Source organism: Hemitrygon akajei, chromosome 4 (assembly GCF_048418815.1).
Source record: "Hemitrygon akajei chromosome 4, sHemAka1.3, whole genome shotgun sequence".
NCBI classification, from domain to species: domain Eukaryota; kingdom Metazoa; phylum Chordata; class Chondrichthyes; order Myliobatiformes; family Dasyatidae; genus Hemitrygon; species Hemitrygon akajei.
In genome coordinates, this window is record NC_133127.1 from 135340174 (window position 1) to 135368045 (window position 27872).

Here is a 27872-nt window from a genome sequence, read left to right on the forward strand (position 1 = left end):
GACTATTGATATCTAGTGCGAATGATCATTGCATTTTTGGTTTGGAAAGGAACAAGACAGGGTATTTTGAATGTCCAAAATAACTATAATTATAATTTGTAAGTTTAATGTGGGCGGATTTAGGGAAAAGCGGTTTTCTCTTGGTGTTGTCAGCTGAGAGTGACATACAATGACCACCAGCTGCGGTGAAAAATTCCGTTGTACCTCTAAACTATCTATCTTCCATCCATCCACTCTACTTTCGAGAGAGCTCCAGGAGGGTGCAATGCGGGATACCATCGATAGATGGCGACAAAGGCTTAACTTTGGCGCGATTGGCAACTCCTCCAGGAATGTATTTAATTACGAATCAATTTTCATTAAAAAAAAAGCATAAATGCGAGTTTCTTCCGCTGATTTATTCAAATTACACCTTTTCATCAGCAGCAAAAAGGAATTCTAAGTTGTTTTCCATGCACGAATAATGCCTTCCTGACTTGATAAATATTACGCCCAGGGTTTGGACCCCATATTTGAATCCTTCTGTTACATTCAGACGGGTTAACCGGGTGGTTGACGCATATACTACAATTTCGCGAAGCTGATTTCTCAATTTCTCAGATGTACGGTGCATGAAGCGGAGACGAAACATACTTAACCCCCCCCCCCCCCCCCCCACTGGCTTTGATGTAACTGAGTGCAAATCTCGCTGGAAAATAGCAAAGGTGATATTTAGGAAGACGCCGCGGACACGAGCGGTTGCGCTGTGGCGCGGTGGTGACATGTGCTCTTGCCGGCTTTGAATTTCCAATAGTCCAGGAGGTATGTCTCTTCAAGGATTGAGCGCCGTGCCACCTCTCTAACCCGATTCTGAATGTCAACTGCTTCAAATACCAGCCCCGCCGCCAAGCAGCTCCTGTGCTCTTTATTTTCTAACCAAGTGCTGCTAGTCAACATAGAAAGCTTCCCGCGGGGAACACCACTGCCAGAATACATTTACCTTGCCTTATTTATCGGAGCAGATATAGATAGGGATTAGGAGATGCCATCACAGGCCAGGACGCCGAGACTTTGGGTAAATATAACGCACTGTGCATTTTAAAGCTATCGGAACTCCGGTTGGGAAAGCGGATATAATTGTGAATTGCATTTAAAGTAAAAATGTGCCGGTGCCGTCATCATTAATTGAAATTGTTTAATCGAGAATGTCTTGACGTTCGACTTAGTTGTCTGCCCGTCTTTATCTCGACATTTTCAACAGCTCGAGGGAATAGTTCGATTCGGAAAATGAAATATATTTCTCTCCCTTTCCATCACCACACGTCTGATATCTCTTTCCGTTGTGCCAATTATCTGCAACAACCCGGAGTGCTTTATGATTGTGTGCTCTTTGGAGAAACGCGATAACACGAGTCGTGAAGTAGGCGTGCAGAAAGGTGTAGGTTGACATGTAGTGGTAGCTGACTAGCTGCTCAACCGAAGGACAGGTGAAGCAGCGTTTTTGTTTGGGCAGGCTCGTTTCGGTGATTTATGACACACGCAGCTTTGCCTATTGAGATATCCACGCCAAAAACAAACTGAGTGACCCTTACAGTCATCAGACATTTTCAGTTATTAGCGCGGGGACGCAATGTCCTTCTACAATAATGACGGGATATCTTTGGAGGCTCTCGGGCTGTAAGTGCACGTAGCGGGGCACCACATGTGTAATAGGTCAAATGGGATAATATTCTCCATTGCAGTGAAGGACTATCGGATCACTAGAGCAATCTACCGTCAATTGTGAGCCACTACAGAGAATACAAAGAATAACTGACACCATAGGAGCAACACTGTCATATTTCATCAATGAATTTTGGCTAGGATGTACGGGGATCAGAATTTATGTAAGAGCTTTCGAAGAATGGGCAAAAGATGTATATAATCGGGCACGTAAATGTTGGTGTACGGTGCATTCGAATCTGATGTTGGGATAAATGCAACGCATAGATTTAATTATCAGAACCTGCTATGGGGAAAGTGTTAGTTTTCTGAAGCCGTGTTTGGTTTCTACGTGTAGGTCATTTAACTAAAGCGGCGACTAAATGCAATGTGATTAGAATTACAAAGATTGAATATCTGTAATGTGTACATAATGCCATGCTTGGACCAGGATTATATACTGAAGCGGAAGCAAGACTCGGTAATAAATGGGTTTCAACTGTTTTGCTTCGTGTGAATTGCGTAACTGATTTATTAAATATAATTAGTGATTTTATTACAGCTATGGTCTATTTATAACCATATCGAAAATGAAATATTGATTAAAATGCTCCCTAAAATGCTTAAAGCCCCAAAATGATATTGGAAATAATGGTAAATGGGAAGATATTTAAAAATGAAATTTAGTTAATGAGTAAATACAACCAGTGGGGAAATTAACACTTTGCAATGGTAATATTTTCCATGTGAATTTACACCGTGCGACATGACACAATGTTTATACAAAGTGCCAAATCTAACTATTTACCTTTCCACTGATTCGAACTGCGTGTCCCACCGAATTTTGAATGTATAAGGCTTTCAGTTCAAAATTTAATGCAAAAGAAGAGATTATTTTGAAATTATCTTCTCGCAGCAGAGTCCTGGCACTAAAGATATGAATTATTTTCAAAGCTCAATGACAGGAAATCTCTCAGGGCTTACGTTAGGGCAACGAATTCAGGAATGGTAATATTGACAGTGTGCCTTTGGGGGTTCTGAGAGAACGTGTGGCAGGACATCTCAGTGAGATTCTGAATGTTTTTCTTCTTTTAATCCTAGGTTTTAAGACGGTGACATTGTTGGACACCCTCGGCAAATGACGATTTATGATTCATTAAAGTGAAATCAGGAAGATCTGGGTTCAGCCCTGTGGTCCACTGATGGGGCATATTCTGTCCTGATTGAAGATTTTAAATTCCAGTATTTTCACCTTCCATCACAATGCATTCCTGAACATTGAAGATGGTTTTCCTATTGCGGCTCATGGTTTTACTGACAGTGGAAGATGTTTTCAGGAACTTTGACTTCAGCGTGTCTGCCCAGTCGGGTGAGCGAAGGATAGTTGCCCACCAGCCAGGAGACATCGTTATTGGCGCCTTGTTTTCAGTTCACCACCAGCCACCTGCGGACAAAGTCCACGAGAGGAAATGCGGAGCCATAAGGGAGCAATATGGGATTCAAAGGGTTGAGGCCATGCTTCACACGCTGGATCGCATTAATGCAGATGACATGTTGCTACCAAACATAACGTTGGGATGTGAGATTAGGGATTCATGCTGGCATTCCGCCGTGGCTCTGGAACAAAGTATTGAGTTTATAAGAGATTCCCTTATCTCCAATGAGGAGGAAGAGGGAGTCGTCCGCTGTGTGGATGGAACTACGGTCCCATTCCGAGCCAAAAAGCCCATAGTTGGAGTTATTGGGCCAGGTTCCAGCTCTGTTGCCATTCAAGTGCAGAACCTACTGCAACTCTTCAACATACCTCAGATTGCGTACTCTGCCACGAGTATGGACTTAAGCGATAAAACATTATTTAAATATTTTGTAAGGGTGGTGTCATCTGATGCCCGCCAAGCCCGTGCCATGGTTGACATTGTGAAGAGATACAACTGGACCTACATCTCTGCGATCCACACAGAAGGTATTTAAAGGAAATAAATAATTTGTGAAGCTTTCTGTTGAGCTGTCTTGAGTATCTCAATTATTAAGCAGGTTTAAATTATCTATTAAAGCCCTGGCATGCAAAGAAAAAGACACAGTAATGCTTGATTGCTTAATAATCAACAATATGCAAACCCAAACGGACAGTTATTCTTAAACGCATATTTTTTAGCACTTATGTATAATTTCTACCTGCTTAATAGTTTCCAAATACTTCACTTTAATTAACTCAACTACTTTTGATGTCATGCTAGAAATGAATTGCAGAGATTTGATCATTTAAAATTTACATCCAATAGATTATGGCTGGTGCTGACTTTTGTAAGAATGTTACCTAGGTTGAACTTCAGTGCTAAATATTAAGGAACTTTACAGTACAGTAGATTGTAGTATCGTAATTTTGTGCATTTCTGCCATTGAGGTGGCACCACCAGTTTATAATAGTTTGTACAATGAGTGGAACTTTTAATATTGAAAGTCAAATCAAGTTGAAAATCAGATTGAAAGAACTGATCTCAATATTGGAAGACTCATCTAACAATTATTTAACTGAGAAGACAACTCACTGAAGAATGAACCAAAAACTTCAGACTTGGAGATTTAATACATGATGGAAAGATAGTACCTTTTTACTACTTATATAATAGATTTGCTTTTATCCCACTCACGTCAATGGCAATGAATTATAATGGATACATTAATTATGTAGCAATCCAGTTTTCAGTTAAAGAGAAGGGGTGCAACACAGTCTCACATGTTGCAAGTTTTGCCAAATATAAAGGCAGAGTTGTATACATTTTGGTGGAGTGGAGAAAAAAGAAGTTTGAGTTTAGTTATAATAATAAGCTACAAATGGAATTGATATGTTCTTCAGGTTGATTGGAATGCAACCCTATAATACAAATATTCTGTTGCTACTTCAGATTTGAGTTAACTAAAGCTACTTGCCCACACTGCACCTGAATATTGCCCCCTAAACTAAAATAGAAAATGCTGGAATCACTTAGCATGTCGGCGACAGCATCCATGGAACAAAGTGAGAAATTAACATTTCATACATGTCCTTTCATTAGAACTGATGGTAGCTCAGGGCCTGAAGGACAAGTTTAAAAATGTTTTTCTTTAAAAATTGTGCACATAGTGGTAAAGTGGGTTCAGGGTTTTATTGGACCTGTTGTTTAAGGATAAAACAAGGTAAAATTTAAGGAAGCAGATTTTTTTGGGTAAGATATAGTGTCATTCTATCCTCCTACATTGTAAATGAACACCAAGGTAGATTTTCATTAGTAGATTTATTAAATTAAAATACAGACAACAGATATCAGAGTTAATTGTTTACTTCACTTTACACTGCCATGATTAAAGTTTGTGAAAGTGATAGTAACAGCCAGTCATTTTTTTTGGTGTTTCCATGATAATTACAGTATTGGTTTGAATAATTCTTTGCAGAACATTTCAGAATAGAGAAGAGAACCATAATTGTATATGGCACAGAATTCCCACTGAAGTTTCATTTACTGGATTTCAATTAGTTTGACATTATCCGATTATTTCATTTTGATCAATAGGCTTAGAAGAATTATTTGAGAAATTAGCATAGAAACAACTAGTATATGTATAGTTCTTTCTCAACAATTTAACAGAAGTTATAAATTAATATTAAAATCATTAAGATCAATGCTAAACTAAATGGCATGGAATTGTTACTCAGCTTTAGACCTCACTACAGCCTTGGTCAATACATGGATTAAAGAGCTGAATTCCACAGGTGATTTGAGAATAATTATTCTTGACATCAAGCAACATTTGACTAATTGTGGTCAGAGAATAATTAATAAGGAGAAAAATAGATCAACAATTGCTGTCATATCTTGCACAAAGATGTTGTTGACAGAGGTCAATCATTCTAACCCCAGAGCATCAGTTCCTCAGGGAGGTGTTCTGGGCGCAAGCATCTTCAGCTGCTTCATCAATAGCCTACTCCTCATCATTAGTTCAGAAGTGGGGATGTTCCCTGATGATTGTGCAATATTCAATTACATTTTTAACTCCTTAGAAAATAGAGTGGCATACTCCTGCATGTAGAAAGACTTAGATAACACAAATGTATGCAATACTAAATGGCACGTAAGAATCATGGTTTCAAAGTACCATACACCAGTCATATTCAAAAAGGGATCATCTATACACCTATTGTTGATATTCAAAAACATTATCTTCATTGAGTCCCATATGCAAAAATATATCCTGAACTAACCATTGAAGAGAAATTAATCTGGACCAGCAAGATGAATATTCTGGTCACAACAGAAGATCAAAGGCTGAAAAACCTAGAGTCTTTCCATCAGCTTAATGCACAGTTCAAGAATATGATGGAATAGTTTCCAGTTGCTCGGACAAGTGGAGCTTTAATAACATTCAGAAAGTTTGACAAGATCCAGGAAAAGGCTTACTATCCCACTTAGCATCTTAAACATTCATTCCATCCATGACTAGTGCATTATGATGTATAGAAAATGTATCACAGCTTGGCTACCCAAAGAGTGCCTCCCCTATCCAAGAACTCTATGAGCAAGCAGGACAAAGATGAAGAGCACATGGAAACTCCATCTAATGCTGTTTCACCTAGAGGTGTCACGTTATTCTGATTTGGAATTACACTGCCATTCTTTCATCAACACTAAGTATGACTCCTAAGCATTATCACTGTTAGGGGAGTTTTCACAGGGAGTCCTGTTGCCATTCAGGACCATGGTTCACTGCTACTTTCTGAAGAGGATTGGCAAATTATAATTTAACATTACCTTAGCCAGCAATGCCCACACACCAGATAATGCTTGTATTATAATGTATGGTGATTTTGAGACTACAGGCACAAAGATAGTAACTTTTCTTCCAAACCCACCAGTTCCTCACCTTCAGAACTTTTTCCTTTGCCAAATGAAACATAGCAAATAAGGTTTATGTATATCAAATATTCCATACCTACTTTCTATGTATTGCCTATCAATAAGTAGTTTCTTTAAAGACTGATCATTTTGCTTGGAAGAAAGGGAAAATCTTCAATCAGGGATTGAAATTTTTGTTAAATACTTCAATGAAATATTGACATTATATACTCAAAAAATAAAAAAAAGGTGGAAATTATATTGAATATCTGGAACTTTGGATGGATAGAGGAATTTGCAAATTCCTCTGCAACGGTTGTTCTATAATTATTAGGTCCAAACAAACTATTTCTCCAGCTCCTGCTAGGATTCTTTGTGTGCTATTTAGTGTTAATTAGAGAATGTACCTCCACAGATTTTTCAACTGTACTTTTGGTTTTCTTGAACACAGCTGAAATTCTGCAGTTACTGGAAATCTGAAGTAAAAAAGAATAGAGAACGTGGGAACAGTCAACAACTGCAGTGAGAGAAACAGTTAATATTTTGGTCACGATCTTTCATTAGATATTTCATCTGATGAAAAGTTTGTACCTTGGCATATTACCTGTACTTTTTGTACTCCACAGATTTGGATAGACTTGCAAATTATTTCTGGCATTTTCTACTTTTATTTTTGGTGGTCTAATAGCCATGGTATTTGTTTTAATAACTATAGCTTCAGAGTTTCTGAGTAAACTAATATGCATATTGTCACCAGTCACAAAAATCACAGATCTTTTCCTTGGAAATGTTGCGTGTTGAAATACTTTACTATAAAGGAGTCTTTTGAGTATGATTGATTATAATATGGATTAAGTTGAATAATAATTTTAAAGCAGATTCTTATTAATCAGAGCCACCAATAAAATATTTGTTTGCATTTTGAGCAGTTGAAGACCAAAGACCCTCAAACAATGTGGCGTAAGGGGAGATTTATTCAATGTAACTGCACACTTCTAATATCTACCCAGAGCTACAACAGTGGTACTTCTTTTACACAGTATTTTCGGCTCCCTTAGTAAAGAAAACAGAAGCCAAGATTTCATTCTCCTTGCTTGGCTGGAACTGCAGTTACAACTTCCCCATCACATTGCATTATCTTTTGAGTTGGCAATCTCTGGGAACCAGCATCTTTCCAGTGGCCAAATGGCCTGCTTTTCAGTTCCATACACTGCATCTTCTTTCTTGCAAGTTCATTATGTTAAACCAGAAATATGGATTGGAAGGATGATCCTGGGTTTACTTGCCATGCTTACGACATTGACATATGTGATGTCGGAGGAGTCAATGATAATCACGAAGCTGATGCCATGAAATTGTGCCATATAAAATACTCAAAGTTAGAATGAGAAGCTTAACATTTCCAGTATGTCATGCTAACCTTGAAAGGATGCAAAGGTGAAATGATGAAAGGTAGATCCTTTAGCATGCAGATACCTCTGCTGGTGTCATTGTGTCTGTGTATTCAGTGGGATGGTGTATAACTGAAGATTACCTGAAAATACTTGGACCACACAATTTGTGATCTTCAACTTTTCAGTCCATGAAGAAAGAACCAAAGAATGGTTTTGCTCCTTGAATTGATCGTTTTATTAATATAAACCACTTTTTGAGAATGGAGAGCAAATACAAGCTTTTTAAGTCTGGTAACAAGGTTAAGCCAGATCAGTAATGATGAAAAGCAAAAGACAAAGCCGCAGACACTGAAAATCTGCAATGAAAACAACAATTGTATGATGCAATTAATGATTCAAACTGATAAAATGTCAATCCATCTGAAATGTTAGCTATTTTACTTTTCACAGATACTGTATGTCCTGCTGAGTATTCTCAGCTCTTTGTTCACTATGAAACTATTTTGCAGATAGCCCTTTAATAAAATTGATAGAATTTTATCCTATCCTCAACTAATACTCATTCTTCTGGGGCTGATATTTTATTGGTTATATCTTATTATGACTGACTGGACAGTTCTTTTTATGTAGAGTTAAATTACAAAACCATATAATTTCAACACCAGGCAAATCTTTTGATAAGGCTGTTTCATTTGTCATAACTTTGGAAAGTAATAATTCTTTTAACACTCCTTCACCAATGGAAATAAAAAAGGGTACTATTTATTATGCACCATTCATCCAGTTTTAAATCACAGCCAAACAAAGATTATGGTCATTTAGAAATTAGCTCTTAATGCCCTTTATGGAACATTTTCCATGAAACCTGACTCAAATTAAGTTTGTATTACTTGAAAGAATATTAGAAAGATTATTTACAGAGCTTGCTGTGGATCCAAGCACACCAAAATAATTATGAACGTTAAAAACAGCCCTGCAAACGTTAGAAATCTGAAATAATAATGGGAAATGTTTGGAAAACTCAGCAGTCAGGCAACATTGGTGGGAAGAGAAACAGAGGTAATGTTTCAGACTGAAGACCCATTCTGTTCCTATTACTAAAATGTATGGCTCAACCTAGGGAAGATAATGGTTCTGCTGATTGATGCAGAGAAGAACAGCACCAGCATGTTTCAAGAACGCTATAGCCTGCATTCCTGTTTTTCCATTTGAGAAAAGAGAACAAAATACACCAACAGAGAAATGTAAAATAATCCCTGAAACTAGATTTTTGATGATACCTTATATATGAGAAAATGTGCAATCTTTGCATAGTGATTTCTTATACACCAGTGTTCAACATTAGGTTCACAATTTAATACCAAGCACACTGTAAATTTATGTACTGTACTTTTCTCAAAATAATCTACAATAATACACTAATTTTATCTGTTAAAAAGTATAAGATGCATGAGATATATCTTTTTTTAGTTGTGATTTGAAATATTATCATGAAAGACTTCAAACATGAAGTATATTCAGTTCTGTTATTGCAGTTCACCAATTACAACCTAAGACTGTTAAGAAATAACTCGATTCTACAGGTCCCTCTGACATTTGGGCTACAAGTAAGATACATTATGGGCAAAATTTAAAAAAATAATTCAGGAATTAGTATTACGAATATAAATGAACATGCATTTAGATTTCACAGCTTTACAGCAAACATATTTCAGGATGTGGGCAAAAATGGCAAAGGCCATTATGTTTATCCCATCCCTAATTGTCCTTGAAGATATTCACACTGTTCACTTGGGTAGGAAGTAGAGGTTTAGACCCAGCAAAAGTGAAGGAATTGTAAGATATATAGGATGGTGTAGAATGCGGTGGGAAGCCAGCAAGTACTGATACACCTATGCACCTACTGCACTTGTCCTCTCTGGTAGTGATGGGTTTGCGAAGCACTATAGAAATAAGTGGAAAGAAGCTCCAATATATGTCATAGATGGCATGCAGAACAGTCATGGTGTTTTGGTGGTGGAGGTAATGAATATTTAATATGGTTATCGGAATATCCATCTCCTGAGCCACTTTGTCCTGATGGTGGTATGCTTTTTAACCATCTTGGGAGTTGCATTCATACAGCCTAGAAGTAAGTTTTTCATTGTGCCAATATGCTACTGGTTTCTGCTTTATAATGTGCTGTTAATTGCAATATAGGTTCTTTATTACTATATTTTAAAATATGTTGGAATATCATCTTTTTTTAATATTTGAAACTCCATCCAGTTTATTTATCTATCAGCAGACGCAATTCACAATGAAGGAGGTGGTGGCTGAGGAAAGCTCTGTGCACTTTTCATGGAGTCTGGCAACTCAAACAATAGCGCATGCAGAGACTTTGAACTTGTCTTGTGACACCAGTGGTTTTGTTTCTGTGAGATCTGATTCAGATCAGCTTACCACTTAAATATTACATCTGAATTATTGTAGGGTATATCACAGCTTCTTTACAACATAATTAATGGGGGGTTTGATGATGATATGCAGTCTTTTGTCTGCCTGTAGGACACTTTATAATAGCACTTTTGAATACCATTCTTGTACTGATTGCCAACTATAGGCCTTTGCTGACTAACTGATTCAAGAATAAGTAATGTGATCAGGATGTTGCTTTGTCAACTATGTTGCATCTCTACAGCAATTTTACTTGAGTTCTTTCTACCGAGGGATGGCATTAGCAAGAGAGGCTGTAATTAAAGTTTTATTTAGCCTTTAATTTAAGGTTTTATTTTCAGAGAGTCAGAATGCAAGAGTATGTTCCTGGTATTACAGCCCACATGCAGAATGACATTAAGCTGAGATGGAAATGCATTCAGTTAAATACAGATGATGAGTGATGCTTTAGTGTTGCTTATAATTATGTACAGTACAATATTTAATGAAGTATGTTGCAAAACATGTAGATGTAATCAATTTAATCTTTTAAAGGTAGGATATAATTTGTGTTATATTGTAATGTAAATGAAGATACTTATGTAAATTAAAAACATTTTTAATACAAAATGGGCCAATGAATGCCTATAGAAATTTGGTCCAAAGCAGTGTAGCCACATAATATTATCACTTGATCATTTAATCTGCAATTACAGAAGTGAAGAATTTTAGGAGTCAACATACATATGGACATATCACTTATTGGGCTTCAAACATCTTCACTCTAACATTCCAAACTACCCTATTTTGAGTAGATAAGTTCATATGAACTTTCTTACTTCTAACTTCTTATTTCAGATATTGTTCCCAGATTTGTAATCTCTGCATTGGATTGAAAAGATAAGTTAGATCACCCTTAGCAATGTTTAGTTCAATGTGACAATATTCATTTGGGCAGAAAAAGACTATCAGTGCTTCCTACGCACAGTTGCAAATTTAATGTTGCATTTGGACTTTCAAAAGAAGGCATCAAATTGTGTACATTTTCATCCAGGAAGGACAGAGAAATTAGAGTTGAGCATCTCCAGAGTTGCCTAGGCAAGCATCAGCACAGTCAGAGGGAGCAGGTGTCTCCTGCTCACTGTAATATCGATTTGAGAATAATGTGCTTCACAAATGGAAGAAAATAATTTGATGCTGGAAAAAAGGAAATAATGTCAAATACAAGCTGTTTGAGAGTTTATAGTTGCAAAGCAAGAATCTGCAAAACCACTTCCAGCTACAATTTATAATTCATTGGTTGTAAAGTAGATAAGATATTTTTATTATTATTAAAGGTAAGTTTTTAATGGGAGGACCCTGGCACAAAAGAGAATTGATTTGATTAGTTACCTGTCAGCAATGGCCACCATGATCTCAATGTATGAAGTAAGTAAATTTATTAATAGATATAAAATAGTGGAGACTGAAATGAGAATTATTTCCAGTATCTTAGCCTGGTGAGTTAGCGAGGCAGAAGGGCATGATGAATGCAATTGATTGAATGTCCAGTTGTCCATGAACTCACACATCAAGCATTATCACAGGTAAAGTTAGTGGATGTTCTTTGAAATATCTATTTCTGTTGTCATCAATCTCATTTTGCTAAAAGTGGGACTGGATAGCTGGAACAATGAGGGTGGGGCTCTCATTACTGTGGTAATATGCAATCCAAAAGGTTCTTTAAAATCATCAACATCTTGCAGATTCTGGAAATCTAAAAACAGAAACAACAGGAACATTCAGCAGGTGGGCAGCATCTGCGGAAAGAGAAGCAATGTTAACTTTTTAAATCTGAGACTGAATGGACATTGTTCTTGATAATGTTGAACTGTTTAATGCAACAGCAGAATATTCACCAAAGTGTTCAAAAGCAGCGTGTTGAATATGTGTACTAAAAGCACAGAATTATGAGTGGAATGGCAATGTCAAAACCAGTAGTTTAAACAATAATCTCTTATTGGCTGATCTTTAATACACTGTGGGTAATTCCTTGCCATCATTAACATCTAAAGGTTAGTGCAAAGTTAACTTTAGTAATTGTTGCTAAATTCCAATTTAGAGTCATAGAGTCATAGAAATGTACAGCACAGAAGTGTGTCCTTCATCCCAACTGGTCTGTGTCCAACTATTTAATAAAAAAAATTACCAAATGCTAAATTAAATTGTGATTAAATTAGTGGTTTATCTCAAACATCCACAGACTGGATAGAATGGCACAGGCCCTGTGGCCCATGATGTTGTGCTAACCTTTTAACCTATTCTATGGCCATTCTAACCTTTCCCTCCTGCATAGCTCTCCATTTTTCTATCATCCTTGTGCCTATCTCAGATGTATCTCCCCTAATGTATCGGCTAATATGAGACAGGCATGTATGGCTGTGAATATGACTACTTCAGTGCTCAAGAAAGGAGGAAAGTCCAATTTTTCTAGGAACTATGGCCTTTCCTAATTGCTAATAAATATGAGAATACTTTTGAGATGCAATTTCCATAGGGCATATATCAGTAGCAGTAGTTATAGAAGCACCAAGGAAAAAACAAGCTGCTAAAAGAGGAATTCAGTGGGTCAGCATCTGTGTGAGGGGGCAAAGGAGATGGCTTGTTGACCTTTCAACTTGAGACCCTGTGTTGGGGATAAAGGTGCGGAAGAAAGACAGCTGGTATAAGGAGGAGAAGGGGAGATAGGGGCTGGAAGGTGATTGGTGGACTGAAGAGCAGTGTGAGGAGGGGTTGGGGAAACATTAGCAGGTGGGTGATAGGTGGAAGCGGAAAGGGAAAAAAGATGTGGGGGAGGGGATGATAAGGTGGAAATGGTAACTGGAGAGTAACAGGCAAGACACAGTGGCTCCCAGTGCTGGAATTCCATAAGTAAGGAAGGTCCTCAGCATGGTTAATGATCCCTCCCATTCGTCCAACCATCTCTTGGACCTTCTACCAGAGGTACCATAGCACTGGGACAAGTATCATCGGATAGGAAATAGCTCCTTCCCTCAGGGTATAAGACTACTGAACTCCATGCCATCACCCAGGTCTCATCTCATATGAAGTGCTAGTAGCATTATGCTGCTGACTTTTTAACTTGTGTGTGCATCCCATTATTTGTTAATTTATTTATGATGGTATTACTTTATGTGTTTTGTGTGGAGTTTTATGCACTGTGTTCTTCACCTTGGTCCAGAGACACGTTTTTTCGTTTGATGGTATCTATGCATGTGGATGAATGACAATAAGCTGAGTTTGAACTTGAACTTGATAATGGGAAACATTTAGGGAGAGATGAAGGGCAGATGGATTGGGGGGGGAGAAAATATGATGGGTGAAGGGAGCGTGTGGACCATGAATAGTTGAAGGTGATGAAAATAGGAAATTGGAAGATGGGGTGGGGGATTCATGGGAAAGGGGTACAAGAGGTAGATTGGAAGGAGAGAGGGGTACACAGGGGGTAAAGGTTACGAGAGGGGTACACAGGGGGTAAAGGTTACCTGAAATCGGAAAATTCACTATTAATACCAGTAGATTGTAAACTACCCAGGAGAAATATGAGGAGTTGTTCTTCTAGACTGTAGAAGGAGAGGGATGAGGATGGACAGGTCGGTGTGGGGAATGGGAAGGGGAAATGAAATGGCATACAACTGGCAGGTCTGCATAGCCAGTACAAACAGAGTGCAGGTACTCTGAAAACTGATCATCTAATGTGTCTTTAGTCCTGCGGATGCAGAATAGGCCACATTGGGAGCAGTGAACGCAGTAGAGGCTGGAGGAGGTGCATGTGAACCTTTGCCAGTTCAGGTCCCTAGATGGTGGTGAGGAAGGAGGTGTCAGAACAAGTGTTGATGTTATAAGATATGTATATTCAGAAACAAAATGCTGGATCTGAGCTTCCAGTACATGTGATGACTTTGCTTCACAGGGAGATGCTTACTTATCTATGCTAATTTTTGTAATCAGTTTGGATTACAGTACCAAAAAGACTGCTGTAGCCTATCAGTCACCTGGCCATGCACAGGGTGGTCCAGCAGGTTACTGATTCTCCATTTGAGTGGAACTGACACATCAGTGTTTTCCAATGGAAGATGACAAGCAGGTGGGGGATAGGTGAACGCAGACAAGGACACCACCATTCTGTTTCCAAGACAGTAAGAGGGGCGTTTTTGAGTGGAGTTCACAGCAAATTTTGTGATTCAACATTGTTTAATGCATTTATTTCAACCGTTTGTTTTTGAGAGCTGTGGTAAGGGCTCCCTTCCTCCATGGGTTATTGGACAAGGATGCCTGCTCTCCTTCACACACTGTCCACCAGCGCTGGTGTGTGACCTCTGCACATCCATATCTGTGTGGTAAGTCTAGGATGTGTGTTTTCTGTCTCCATGAGGGCTGAGATGCGATCTCCTCTTGTCCATATTCCAATACTAGTTCTAGGTGGGGAAACGCTAGTCCCTGCGTCATAAGGCAAGGAATGTGGAATTTCCCCCATGATATTCTGTTGAGTAGAGACAGTGCAGTCTCTCCTTGTCCAAACTCTGTCCAGTAAGGCTGAGGCGTGATCTATCCTCCCCCCAATATCCTGTGTAGTCAGGTTGTGATGCAAACTCCTTCTGCTGTTCGCTGTAAAGCAGGGCTGGGATTTTGTTTGCAATACTTTGTGCGTAGGGACTGGGGTGTGAGCTGTACTCTACTATTCCCTGCAGAGTAATGTCAGGATGTGGCACATTTAGCAGGGTTGGAATGTATTTCTCTTCTTCTCAGCACCCTGGATAATTGAAGACAAAGGAGCCTGTAGATGCTGGAATCTGGAACAAAGAAGAATGCTGGAAGAATTCAGCAAATCAAGTGGCATCTGTAGCAATAAATGGTATACGGTAGATTATGACTTGGATCAAGATTCTGCATCAGGACCCTGGATCAGGGTCTCAACCTGAAATTCTTCATATGCCTTTTACCTCCACAGATGTTACTGGATCTGATTTCTTTCAGTGACCTTTTCTTTGATCCTGTACAGTTCGGTTAAGTTCTTGATTCTCCCTGCAACGTATTATGCTTTAGCTGCCTTTGTTTCTTCTCTGCATTCATGCAGGGCACATATACAGTACATGCAACAATTTTTCTAGCTTAGCCTCTGCAGTTGTGTCTGCATTTACCCAGGCAACAAAGGAGTGGTCCTTTAATAATAGTTCTAAGGTGCAAAATATGCATGGGTAGGTGAGCTGATAGAAATATGTATGAACAACGCTGAAATCTGCTTATTTTCACTTAAAGAATAAGGCCAACCAAATCACCGGGCCATCTTTGAGACCAGTGATGTAGTTGGCCTATCCTAACAATAAAAGACCATCTCCCCCCATTGCAATGAATCTGATATTACAAAAAATGATGGAATTCCTATTACAGATACTATAGGGCTAATTAAATCTCATAATTAGGGCTTGGTATGACAGTTATTGGATAGGCACAAGCAGTAGATTTGCTTTTCTAAGTTGCACTGGGTTTCCTTGACACACAAGTGGAGTCATTGAATTACATTAGTGCAATGTGAGATCAGTGACAAATCAACCTAGCAAGTTAAAAGTATTTCTAGAAAAGGTGCAATTTGGAATAATTTAAAATGTACCAAAAATATTAAATACTTAACTCCCAATTTTAACCTTCAACTCCTAATGGGAGTGGGGTGTTCAAGTATCTAACCTGAGGGAGATACTGATGCCGTGTTATATACCGTACTTGCCCAGTGCATTTTAATGAATGGTACATTCAAGGAAGGAAATACTGTTGTTTACTGCCCCCAGGCGTAGATTAGGGCCTCAACTGACTTTAAAATGTCTGTAGTCATCATGAGGATCCTAAATACATTATGACTAACAACAATGAAGCTTCTAGCTAGTGTGAACTCCTAGAGAAATCCTACACTGAGGAGCAGGAAGCACTGAAGAGTGCTAAAGAAGTTTTTTAAAGGATCCTTTTCATTTCTGGAAGTATTAAAGCTGCATTTCCTGTGTCTTCCGAAAACCTTCGATCCTTCTCTGCCACGAAGCCATCACACCAGATTGAAAGATCCTGGCTAGGACCTGAATGCGTCATCCGACAGGTACATCTTCCTACATTTCTTATTTTACCTTTGCTGGCTGAGCCAACATCGAAGGCAGGTTCAAACAAGGGTGCGCCTGACCCTGCTTGGATATTAAAAGTAACTCAGACTTCATGGAGAGTTGGAGAACGCTTGCTGTTCTTTTAACATGATTAGACCCAGGAGATAAATCCAGACTGCCACAGGAACACAGGAGGTCAGGGAACATCTGAGGAAGAAAATGGGGAGTTAATATTTTGTGTCAAGATCCTTCATCTGGGCTGAAGGGTCTCGATCAGAAATATTGATTCATCCAGTTTACTGCTCACTTTGAAATTAAGTAGGAACTGAAGTGTAAAAGATGAATAATTTCTGTGACTATAATACTTAAAACCCTCTTGGCCAGTTAACACGACCACTTGTTACCATGAGCAAAATATTTCTTGAAGGAAGTTTCCTTTGCCTCGCTCAGTAGACCTCCTTAAAATTTATTACATTAAGAATAAAACAAAATACATTCATAGTCTAAAATAATTCATTTTAGAACATCGAGTCTCATTTAAAATAAATATTTCATGAAAAATTAATAACTGCGATCTGATTATGAAAACACAATCCATAAATAGCTTTGTAAAATCCATATGGAACACAAGAAGTGTTTTTTTCATGCACAGTTCCAAATACATGGAGCAATAGATTTAGGGTACAGGAGGCAAAAGCTGTTCACCATTCAGATTAGCCATCAGGGTAGGATGTAAAATTATTACCAAACAGTGAAATGTTAGTCATAATTCTATTTATTAAAAGAGCTTTCTGGAGGTCTATATCATTGGAACTTTAATTGTCTTTCCTTCGGTGAATTCTATTCTTTGCTGTGTTACGAAAACCCCGTAACCAGGTAACTTACCAGCAAAGATAGATGGATCAGCTGAGTCGGATGCTACTATTTTCAAACGTTTTATTCAATAAGGGCACAAACGTATGGTTAATACAAACATTCAAATCGTCAAAACTCAATCTAAAACACCGGTGTAACCATAATCAATCAGAAATAAGCTCTTTCGTTGTCTAGGGTATATAATACTGAGTCCAATTGGAAATATAAAGAGTCACTCTGAAGTCTGCAGGCTTTTCTCTTTTGGTTTCACGTGTTGGAGAGAGAGAGAGAGAGATTGTTAGGAAAAGAGACACTTGCCGTTGTCTTGATGAATCAAATCCTCAGCATCAGAGGATTTGGCTTCCCTGGTGTTAAATAAAAGCGGTTTTCCGTTGGTTCCAGCCACAAACCCCGCATTCGGAATTTAACGCACGTGGCTTATTTCAAAATGGCTTCCCGTTCCCATGGGAAGCGGTATCGTGCTTCTTGGTGTCTCCTTGGTGCGTCTGAGGGTCGTCCTCTTTCAGACCCTTCTTTATACTGCCTCACGGGATCTCAGGTGTCAATCAGGTTGCAGGTGATGCAATCTCTCTCTCAACCAGCCCACTTTGCCCGAGGGCTTTACAATGTCCCTGCGAGTTGGCACGTCTGCAGTTCCCAGGTGTCTCCTGAGAACAATGCCACAGTCACCAGCTTTTGTCCCAGTGGAATGTCTTTCCATTTCCTGTGTCCATTCAGCCTGTCTCTCTCTCTCTCTTTTTCTCGGGTCATTGACCCCCCCTTTTCTAGGGCTCTTGCAATTCTCACAAAGGAGGGGGCTGGTATCATAACACCTCCCCTCTTAAAAAGGTTTTTACCAGCGGTTAAAACCCAGAGTGGTACAGTCTTACAGAAATTTTGAATCTAATACAGAGTAATACAGTTATACATTCAAGTCAGCATCTAAACAGTTAACAAGTACAGTGCCCCTTTCCTTTAATACCTTAACCTCATGTGCCCTACTAACGCCTGGTAGCATCAAACTTCAGCTCAATAACCACCTTATTTATTTATTGTTTTCAGCAACAAAACTGCGGAGGTGTGATCTTAGCTTAGGTGCATCTACAAAAGTTTATGCGAATACTAATCGTTTCGGTCGGTTTACTTCGCCGGCAGGTCTCCAAAGGTCTGTCTTTATTATTCACAGGCTTTGGCGCAACCCGTAAAACCTGCTTTGCTGTTTTAAAAAAAATGGCATCCCCATTAACCGTCACCTCTTTTCTGGCGAGTCCCCCCGTTGGGACTTTGAGTAATTTGGCGTGGTGAACTCCCGCCCGCCTCGTTCATCAGGGCTATTTTTTCAACACCATGCCTGAAACTGTCAAGACCCTTCAGGCTATTTGTTTTTAATTCCAACTCCTCTTTCAGGTAGCATTTCGAATGCAACCTCTTCACACCCCACCCTGGCGTAACAATAGAGTGGGGGGCCCCGCGATTTCCCGACTCACTCTGTGAGCGATCTGCCAGGTTTAAAATTTCTTCCTTCGACTTGGGAACTACAGACTTTCCGTTTCCTTCAATAACAATCCTCATTCCCCCTTTAAATTCGGCATTAACCTTGGCCCCACTCTCGAATACAAACACCGTGGAACTCACACTTCCCACGGTTACCAAGGTTAACCCTTTTCCTACTGAACCAACCCTATCTGATCCACAAAGACGGCCGCCCCGTCCCCCTGAATCAAACACCTCAGACTTCCCCTGAGCTCTGTTACCAGGTTCAGCACCACGTGCGCCCCCATCTTGGACACACTCAAACGGGACATTGGCCCCTTCCAGGCTTTCAATACCCGTACCTTTTTCAAATTCTAACGTCCCCCGATCCTTCCAGCTACTCTCTAGGCAGCCCCCCGTTGGGGAAGGCGCAACCCTGCGAGCTGAAACAACCTCCTCGGCCATTTCAGCTGACTTCTCCACAGCAAGGATACCCTTCCTCTCTAAGACTGCCCTCATTTCACTCTCGGGACCATCGAGAACACCTTTAGAACTCTGAACTTCTTCAAACAATTCTGCCAAACCAGACAGATTAACCATGTCCAACTCTGGACATTTTAACAACTTTATCCGTTTCTCAACTTTAGTTCCTACCTCTAGGACCTTTCTCTTCACTAAGGGCAGGGCTATTTCCTCTCCCTTACCCCCTTTTACTTTACTGCTTTCTGTTTTACCACCCTCGGAACCCTCATGGTACAGGGTCGGTAAAAACATCTTGGCCAGATCACCGCTGGCTTCATTTAAACTGTCCTCTTTCTCAGCCGCTTTTTCCGACAGGCTGCGAGTGACCGCGCATGCGCGATAGCTTTGGGACTCTAGGGGCGGGGCCACCGTACTCGCCGGTCGGCGGGTCGGCATCATGGCTGCCCAAATCCTCCCTCCTGCTAACACACTTTGTAACAACGCGACCCACTGCTCTTGTGGCCACTTCTGGTTCACTGCCACCGTTTCAAAAAACAAGAAATAACTATCAACATCCGTCTCTTCGAACGGAGGTACTACTCTCAGCTCCCGACTAACATTAAACCGCTCTCTCCTTAGCTCCTCCCTCTCTCTTTCTCTCCCCGCTGCCGCTCTCTCGGCTGCTGCTAACTCTCTGATCCGAATTTCATGCTGTCTTTGCCTCTCCGCTTGATTCTGCTCGTTTTCCATCTCTAACCCCTTCGCCAAATTTAACAAGTCTGCTTTGGTGCTCACCTCTAGCGCCGCCACAGTCGCGCTTTCCATAAATTCACACACGTCCATCCTTGCTGGTTTTTCTGTCTGGCTACCTGCGTACCAGATCCAAATTATTTTGTTTTGACTTACAATCCCGATTGACTGACCTCCCCCTTTTTGGTGTCAAATCCCGGACGAGCCCCCACTTGTTACGAAAACCCCGTAACCAGGTAACTTACCAGCAAAGATAGATGGATCAGCTGAGTCGGATGCTACTATTTTCAAACGTTTTATTCAATAAGGGCACAAACGTATGGTTAATACAAACATTCAAATCGTCAAAACTCAATCTAAAACACCGGTGTAACCATAATCAATCAGAAATAAGCTCTTTCGTTGTCTAGGGTATATAATACTGAGTCCAATTGGAAATATAAAGAGTCACTCTGAAGTCTGCAGGCTTTTCTCTTTTGGTTTCACGTGTTGGAGAGAGAGAGAGAGAGATTGTTAGGAAAAGAGACACTTGCCGTTGTCTTGATGAATCAAATCCTCAGCATCAGAGGATTTGGCTTCCCTGGTGTTAAATAAAAGCGGTTTTCCGTTGGTTCCAGCCACAAACCCCGCATTCGGAATTTAACGCACGTGGCTTATTTCAAAATGGCTTCCCGTTCCCATGGGAAGCGGTATCGTGCTTCTTGGTGTCTCCTTGGTGCGTCTGAGGGTCGTCCTCTTTCAGACCCTTCTTTATACTGCCTCACGGGATCTCAGGTGTCAATCAGGTTGCAGGTGATGCAATCTCTCTCCAAACCAGCCCACTTTGCCCGAGGGCTTTACAATGTCCCTGCGAGTTGGCACGTCTGCAGTTCCCAGGTGTCTCCTGAGAACAATGCCACAGTCACCAGCTTTTGTCCCAGTGGAATGTCTTTCCATTTCCTGTGTCCATTCAGCCTGTCTCTCTCTCTCTCTTTTTCTCGGGTCATTGACCCCCCCTTTTCTAGGGCTCTTGCAATTCTCACAAAGGAGGGGGCTGGTATCATAACAGCTGGCACAATGCTTCTCCAGAATTAGTCGCCCCTAACTTCCATCTGCCATTTCTCTGCCCATATCTGCAAATGATCTATATCCCGTTATATTCCTTGCCAGTCTTCTATGCTGTCCACAACACCACCAATCTTTCTATGATTCTCAAACTTACTAACCCACCCATCTCCATTTTCACCCAGGTCTTTTATATACACCACAAACAGCAGAGGTCCCAGTACAGATCCCTGTGGAACACCGCTAATCACAGACCTGCAGCTAGAATAAGTCCCTTCAGCCACTACTCTCTCCCTCCTATAGGCAAACCAGTTCTGAATCTAAATGGCCAAATCAACGTGGATCCCACGCACTTTAATCTTCTGGATGAGACTCTCACGAGGGACCTTGTCAAATACATAACTAAAATCAATATAGACCACATCCACAGCTCTAACTTCATCAGTCACCTTTGTCACTGTCACAAAACTCCATCAAATTAGTAAAGCACGATGTACCTTGTGCAAAGCCATGCTGGCTCTTCCCAATTAGGCCATGGTTTTCCAGATGCTCAGAAATACTATCCCTAAGAATTCTCTCCAGTAACTTTCCTACCACTGATGTAAGACTCACCTGTCTATAGCTTCCAGGATTATAAAGTTCCCTACTTGAATAATGGAAAAATATTAGCTACCATCCAGTCCTCTGGAGCCTCACCAGTGGCTAGGGAGGACACAAAGATATTGGTTAAGGCTCCAGCAATCTCTTCTCTTGCCTCTCTCGATAACTAGGTGTATGTCCCATCAGCCCCTGGGGACTTACTCACCTTGATGCTCTTTAACAGTCTCAACACTAGCTCCGTCTTTATCTTGAAATACCTTACCACATCAATAAGCACATCCCTTCAGCCTCCACCAGTCCAGAGAAAATAACCCAATTATGTTGAACCTATGCCCTCTAATTCGGGCTGTATCCTGGTAAACCTCTTCTAAGCCTTATCATCCTTTCCACAATGGGGAAAACAGAAGTGAATGTAATATACAACCTAGCCAGCATTTTATAAAGCTGCAACAGAACTTTCTAAGCTTTGAACTTAGTGCCTTGAATAAAAAAAACAAGCATTTCACATGCTTTCTTTACCATTCTATCAACCTGTGCATCCACTTTCAGGGAGATAAATAATTCAGGGAATGTAAAACAAAAGAAAATTAAAAATTAAATAATTAGAAAAAGGTAAAGAATTAATTGACATTAAAGCAAATTCAATTCAGAAAACTCTTTTAACCTAGAATATTCTTCTTTGCCATAACTTCTATCCAAATAAAGAAAACCGTGTTTCCTGCAGTAGGTTGCAGGAGGTGCAATTCAATGTGCAGTTTCCCCACCATTTTGCCGCTGAACACCGTGAGTGAAGTGACATGATTCAGCCCATTTTTTGGCAGCCTGGTATGTAAACAGACAGTTTCCCTAGGCATATTATATTTCTGTTCAGCGACTGTCACTCTGATGACAAACTGACTTGTTAAAAATATCAAACAAGCTCAGAAAAATCCAGTTATTGATACCGCCAGGCCTTTGAGGGAAAACTTTAGAGTAAATTGATTCCTCTCCCAGTTTGGAAGAGTGATAGCAAAGCTACCGTGGCCTGAGCCAAAGATGAAGATATATAAATGGAAATATTGATTTTTCATATCGGCCTAGTACACACCCCTGGTCCACCATTTTGGAGATGGATACTGGCTTTGTCCTTCACAATATCCCGCTAGGAAGTGGGGTGAATGCACAAACCTCTGAGCCCCACCACTACCCCAGCAGAGAGCAGCTTACCATTCAGGTGTGTGGCAATGAGTCTTAGAACTATTCAACACAAACAGTTCTGTGCCAGTCTCCTGCTAATGGAAGGGAGAGCAGGGATGGTAACAAATGGTCAAAGCCTTATAATGTCATAGATACACAGGACCAGCTAGGGCAAATGAAGGATTTATTAAATAATTCATTTATCCCTTTCAATACCTCAACTGTATTCATTTTTACAGAACATACGACTAGGCTTTGATTTATTTTTATTAATGTTATCCTTAAGTAACTGTATATTCTTATTTTGTTACAACAGACAAGGACCATTCAGCCTATTGAGTACTGTATATGTCAGCTCAAAGAGCAATCCCGTCAGTCCTATTTTCTCACTTAATCATCTGTAATCAATTCTGTTAACTCTATCTTATTTTGCCACTGCCCAGCTACGTCATGGCTAATTTACGGAAGATAATTAACCTATCAACTTGCATGTCTTTGAGCTGAGGGGAAGATTGGAGCAGGGATGGAAACCCACATGGTTACAGGGAGACTGCAATCTCCAGTCAGAGACCAATCTAGAATCCAGGCTGCTGGTGCAACGTGAGGTGCCATTATAGAATTGTTCTGCTTGAGAGGAAATTTATGGGAGATTGACTGGAAAATAAAGAAATTAAAAAAGTCAAAACAATTCTTAGGTCCCCATCTCCATGCTGGAGATAACAATTATAGAATTTGGAAAATATTCCTTACTCCAAAGTCACTTGATATCTCTTCTGAATAAAAGTTGCACTTTTTTAATATGCTGTTCTTGAAGTGACATTTGTGAAACTTATGAACAGCCAATGACATCAGAAACATATAAATTTCCTCATTCTCTACTATCTGTTGGGTCTGATTGAAATCAGTGTGTGGTTGCTGATGTATCTCATTTAATAATGGTGAAGTAACTGGTGAACCGCTTATTTCTCATGGTGAAATCGCCTAGCATGTCATTATTGCCAAGAATGTGGTTTCTAGCTCAGCTACAATGAAAACCCGGTTAAGATGAGTTTTGCCGGCTCAGATACAAAGAAAACCTGGTTAAGATGATTTTATACAAAAAGTAGAGGAATTTAAATTGGACAGTATTGAACATATGATTTCTTACTGAGGTATTTTTATTCATTAATTTGGCATATCCCTTGGTTAGAAATAGGCAAAGATACAAGTGTCAAAATACCTATCTTCTGAAAACTATAAAGGATCTCGACGGGCTCTGTTTCTGTGCTGTACATTTCTATGACAGCGTTTCTATCTCCCATGTAGTGTCATTGTAGGGAAATGTTTATTTGCCTTGGGATATTGGCAAAGAATTGATTTTGTGTGGTTTCATTTTCAGTGGATTCAATGACAAAATGTTCCTTATTCATTGGAGGAAATATAAACTCATTTATTGTATTTTTCATGGAAAATGTAGCTCACTGGCACCAGATCCCTAATATCATTATCAGCCAGACACAGCTTGTACCAGTTCAATGAAAAAAAAACAACAATTTTACAGTGACATTCCTAAATTATTTTATTTAGCTGAACTGACTGATATTCTGTTGCTTTGAGTACAGTTTGTTAAGGCAAAGAGCAAAAGAACTGCTTTAGATCAGGATTGTTGAGCTGGTTGCAGTGAAATTGGCTCACATCAATTTGCATGAAATGTTCAATCTTCTCATAGTTACTTTAAAAGTGCACAATAAGATTTTGACAGAAATTATGAGTCTTCACGAACCTGGGCAATGTTGAGTTTTATTCTTTATTTTCTAAGTTATAACAGTGCATTTCAAAAGTATTTAACTGACAGTGAAATATCTTAGGAAGCTTTGTGGTTGAGAAAGGTGCTCTAAATAGCAATTACTTTTTAAGACTATTTTACATATTTTAATGAATTTTATTTGGAAGCATAATCTCAGCGATATGAATATCTATCCTGATAAAACTTCATAAAGGAGCTGCAGTTTATTAAATAACTGTTAAACTGAATCTGCTTTATTTCATGTAATGCAGTTACAGTTTGCAGAGACAGGGACTCTCAATCTAGACGGTGGTTTTAAATCCAGATGCAAGATAACAATTCATATTATTTTATATATACTTCTATTAATGATTTATAAATTGTCTTATACCTTTAACTCCTTGGTTTTCAACTGGAAATTGAGTCCAACCCATTAGTGGAGAGGGAGGGTGAGAATATGAAGGGGAGAACTGGCAGAGGACGATTGACTCGGAAAGGAGTGCACTTTTAAAATAGGCAATTTGCAATCAGCATTACTAACCAGAGTGGGGAGCATTGTGGTATGAGACACAGACACAGCAAATCTCTTTCTAGTCAATGCAATGGAAAAAAATCTGGAAATCTATGCATAGGTTAAAGCTTATTATATAAATGTAACTTTGGTTGTCTCATTGCAATGGTCAATTAAACAGTCTGAATTACAGTGAAGCTCTTACAAATGTAAAAACGACCTTGTAATGGTCAATGGGTCATCATAAAGAGTCAAAGGGAAACAGGAACCAGTCTCCTCAAAATTAATTTGTCCCTTCCTCCAATTTCTGTAGGTAGTGCCTTATAGATTCAGATCTATTCTGAATAAAGATCATTTTCACTCTGAATGTGTGTGCGTATGTGTGCAAATACATACACTGGAAAGGTAACATGGAATTAAAGTAGAACTACAGTTTAAGGGGACTGAATCCTCCTCACCTGTGGTAAAACAGTTGATATAACAGTATTTCAGCTAATGCAATGTAGATAATGCAATAAATAGAATATTTCAAAGGGAATAAGTACAAAGAGCTAATGTAAAACCCAAAGAGAGATATGTTTTAAGATCATTTATTGCTGAATCTAGCCTGACATTTTGTTATGTGAGCACAAGGTCCGTCATGCAGAGACCCACTCATTAGGGAAAATTAAAGCTATTAGTTCTGCTTGTTTGAAATGGTAATCCCATGGAGAAGTACATTTTGATTTAAATAATAATTCCTCTTACTAGCTTTTCATTTTTTTTTTAGCAATTCAGAGTGAAAAGGAAGCAAATTGGTCCAGCATTTCAAGGAAGTGCAGAAGGAATGATGAACCTGTATTTACCGTTAAAAAAACTCATTGAAGCTAAGGAATTCGGGGAAGAGAATGGTGATGTCCTGAAATGTATTCATGTTATGAAATGGAGGCATCTGCAGTCTTGAGGCTTATCAAAGTTGACAAATAGATTGCTCAAACAAGGGGAGAAATTGCTGAGTCTGGCAGAGGTATTGGCACCTTCCTTAGCCATGGGTGAGGTGCTTAATGTGCCTTTATTTAGGAAGAGCTGCAAAGAACAGCCAGGGAACTACAGGACAGTTAAACTAACATCAGTGGTAGGTAACATACTAGAGGAGATTCTAAGAGACAGGATCTGCCAGCATTTGGAAAGACAAGAATTGAATTGAATAGGAATAGTGCATGGGATATTAGGTCTCATGAATTTAATGAGGTTTTTTGAAGCGATAACCAAGAGGTCTGGGATAATCAAGACATTAGCAAAGTTTTTGATGGAATCTTGCTTGGTAGATTGATGCAGAAGGTACAATTGCATGGGGATTCAGGGTAAGCTAGCTAGTTAGTTACAAAATTGTTTTGGTGGAAAGAGTCAGAGGGTGGAGGTGGAGGGTTGTTTTCATAGGTGGAGGCCTGTGACCAGTGTTTGTCATATAATTTAACAATTTGTACGAGAATGCAGGGGACATTATTAGTAATTTTTGTGGATGACATAAAAATTGGTGGTGTGGTGGACAGTGGGAAAGGTTGCTTAGGGTTACAACAGGACGTACATCTACGCAGAAAGTAACAAATGAATGACAGATGGAACTTTACTCAAACAAGTGCAAAGTAATATATTTTAGGCAGTTAAACCAGGGAAGCACTAACACAGTATAAGACAGGGATCTGAGTGAGGAGTGTTGTAGGACAGAGATTTAGGGGTTCAAGTACATAGTTCTCTGAAAGTGGCGACACAGGTAGACAAGGTGGTGTGGAATGTGTATGACATACTTATCAGAGAGGGTATTGAATACAAGAACTGAGATGTCATGTTACAAGTGCACAAGATGTTGGTGAGACCGCCACTGGAATATTGTGTGCAGTTCTGCTCAGCATGCAATTGGAAGGACGTGAGGGTACAGAAAAGTAACAAAAAGATGTTGCTAAGACTAGAGGGTGTCAAATTTCAAAAGTTCAAAGTAAATTTATTATCAAAGTACATAACGTCATCAGATACTACAGTGAAATTCATTTTCTTGTGGGAATACGCAACAGATCTATAGAGTAATAACTATAACAGAAAAATCAGTGGAATACCACCCAACTAGGGAGTTCAGGCAGAGTGCAACAACAAACTGGAAATACAAAAAGAAGAAACAAAATAATAAATAAATTAGTAATAAATATTGAGAATTTGAGATGAAGAGTAATTGGAAGTGAGTCTATTGGTTGTGGGAACATTTCAATGATGAAGCGAGGGAAGTGATCGCCTTTGGTTGAGAGGTAGTAACTGTTCCTGAACATGGAGGTGTAAGTCCTGAGGCTCTTGTACCTTCTTTTTGATGACAGCAGTAAGAAAAGAGCAGGTCCTGGGTGGTGGGAGTCCCTGATGCTGGACACTGCTTTCTTGCAACAGGGCTTCATGTAGGCTTGAGGTATAAGGAGAGTCTGGATAGGCTGTCTCTCCAGGAGAAAAGGAGGCTGAGTTTTAAAGTGAGAAGGGAAAAGTTTAATGGGAATGTAAGCTATTCACACAGAATTATCCTACATTTCATAATCCCTCTACATCCCTCTAACAGATGAAGGGTCTTAGCCTGGAATGCTGACTGTTCAGTCCTCTGTGACTTGCTGAGTTCCTCCAACAGTTTGTGCATGTTGCTCGAGATTTTCAGCATCTGCAAAATCTCTTCTGTTTATGACCTCTACATGAATCCATTGTTTTAAACTAGTATTGTGTGTAACATATATCCTTTAT

The 27872-nt window shown here is 39.5% G+C and overlaps 1 protein-coding gene across 5 annotated transcripts in view; it reads left to right on the forward strand.

The window, feature by feature from the left end:
- Positions 1-27872, forward strand: part of grm5b (glutamate receptor, metabotropic 5b) — a 487360-nt gene that overhangs the window by 5708 nt on the left and 453780 nt on the right. For 2 of the 5 annotated variants that reach the window (XM_073043359.1, XM_073043362.1), the window contains exon 2: positions 2782-3643. In XM_073043359.1, the coding sequence (XP_072899460.1) occupies positions 2965-3643 (679 nt within the window). In that variant the 5' untranslated portion in view covers positions 2782-2964. Of the gene's footprint in view, positions 1-737; positions 1055-1542; positions 1866-2781; positions 3644-27872 lie in introns of those variants that run through there. The other 3 variants (XM_073043360.1, XM_073043361.1, XM_073043358.1) reach the window with 3 other exon arrangements.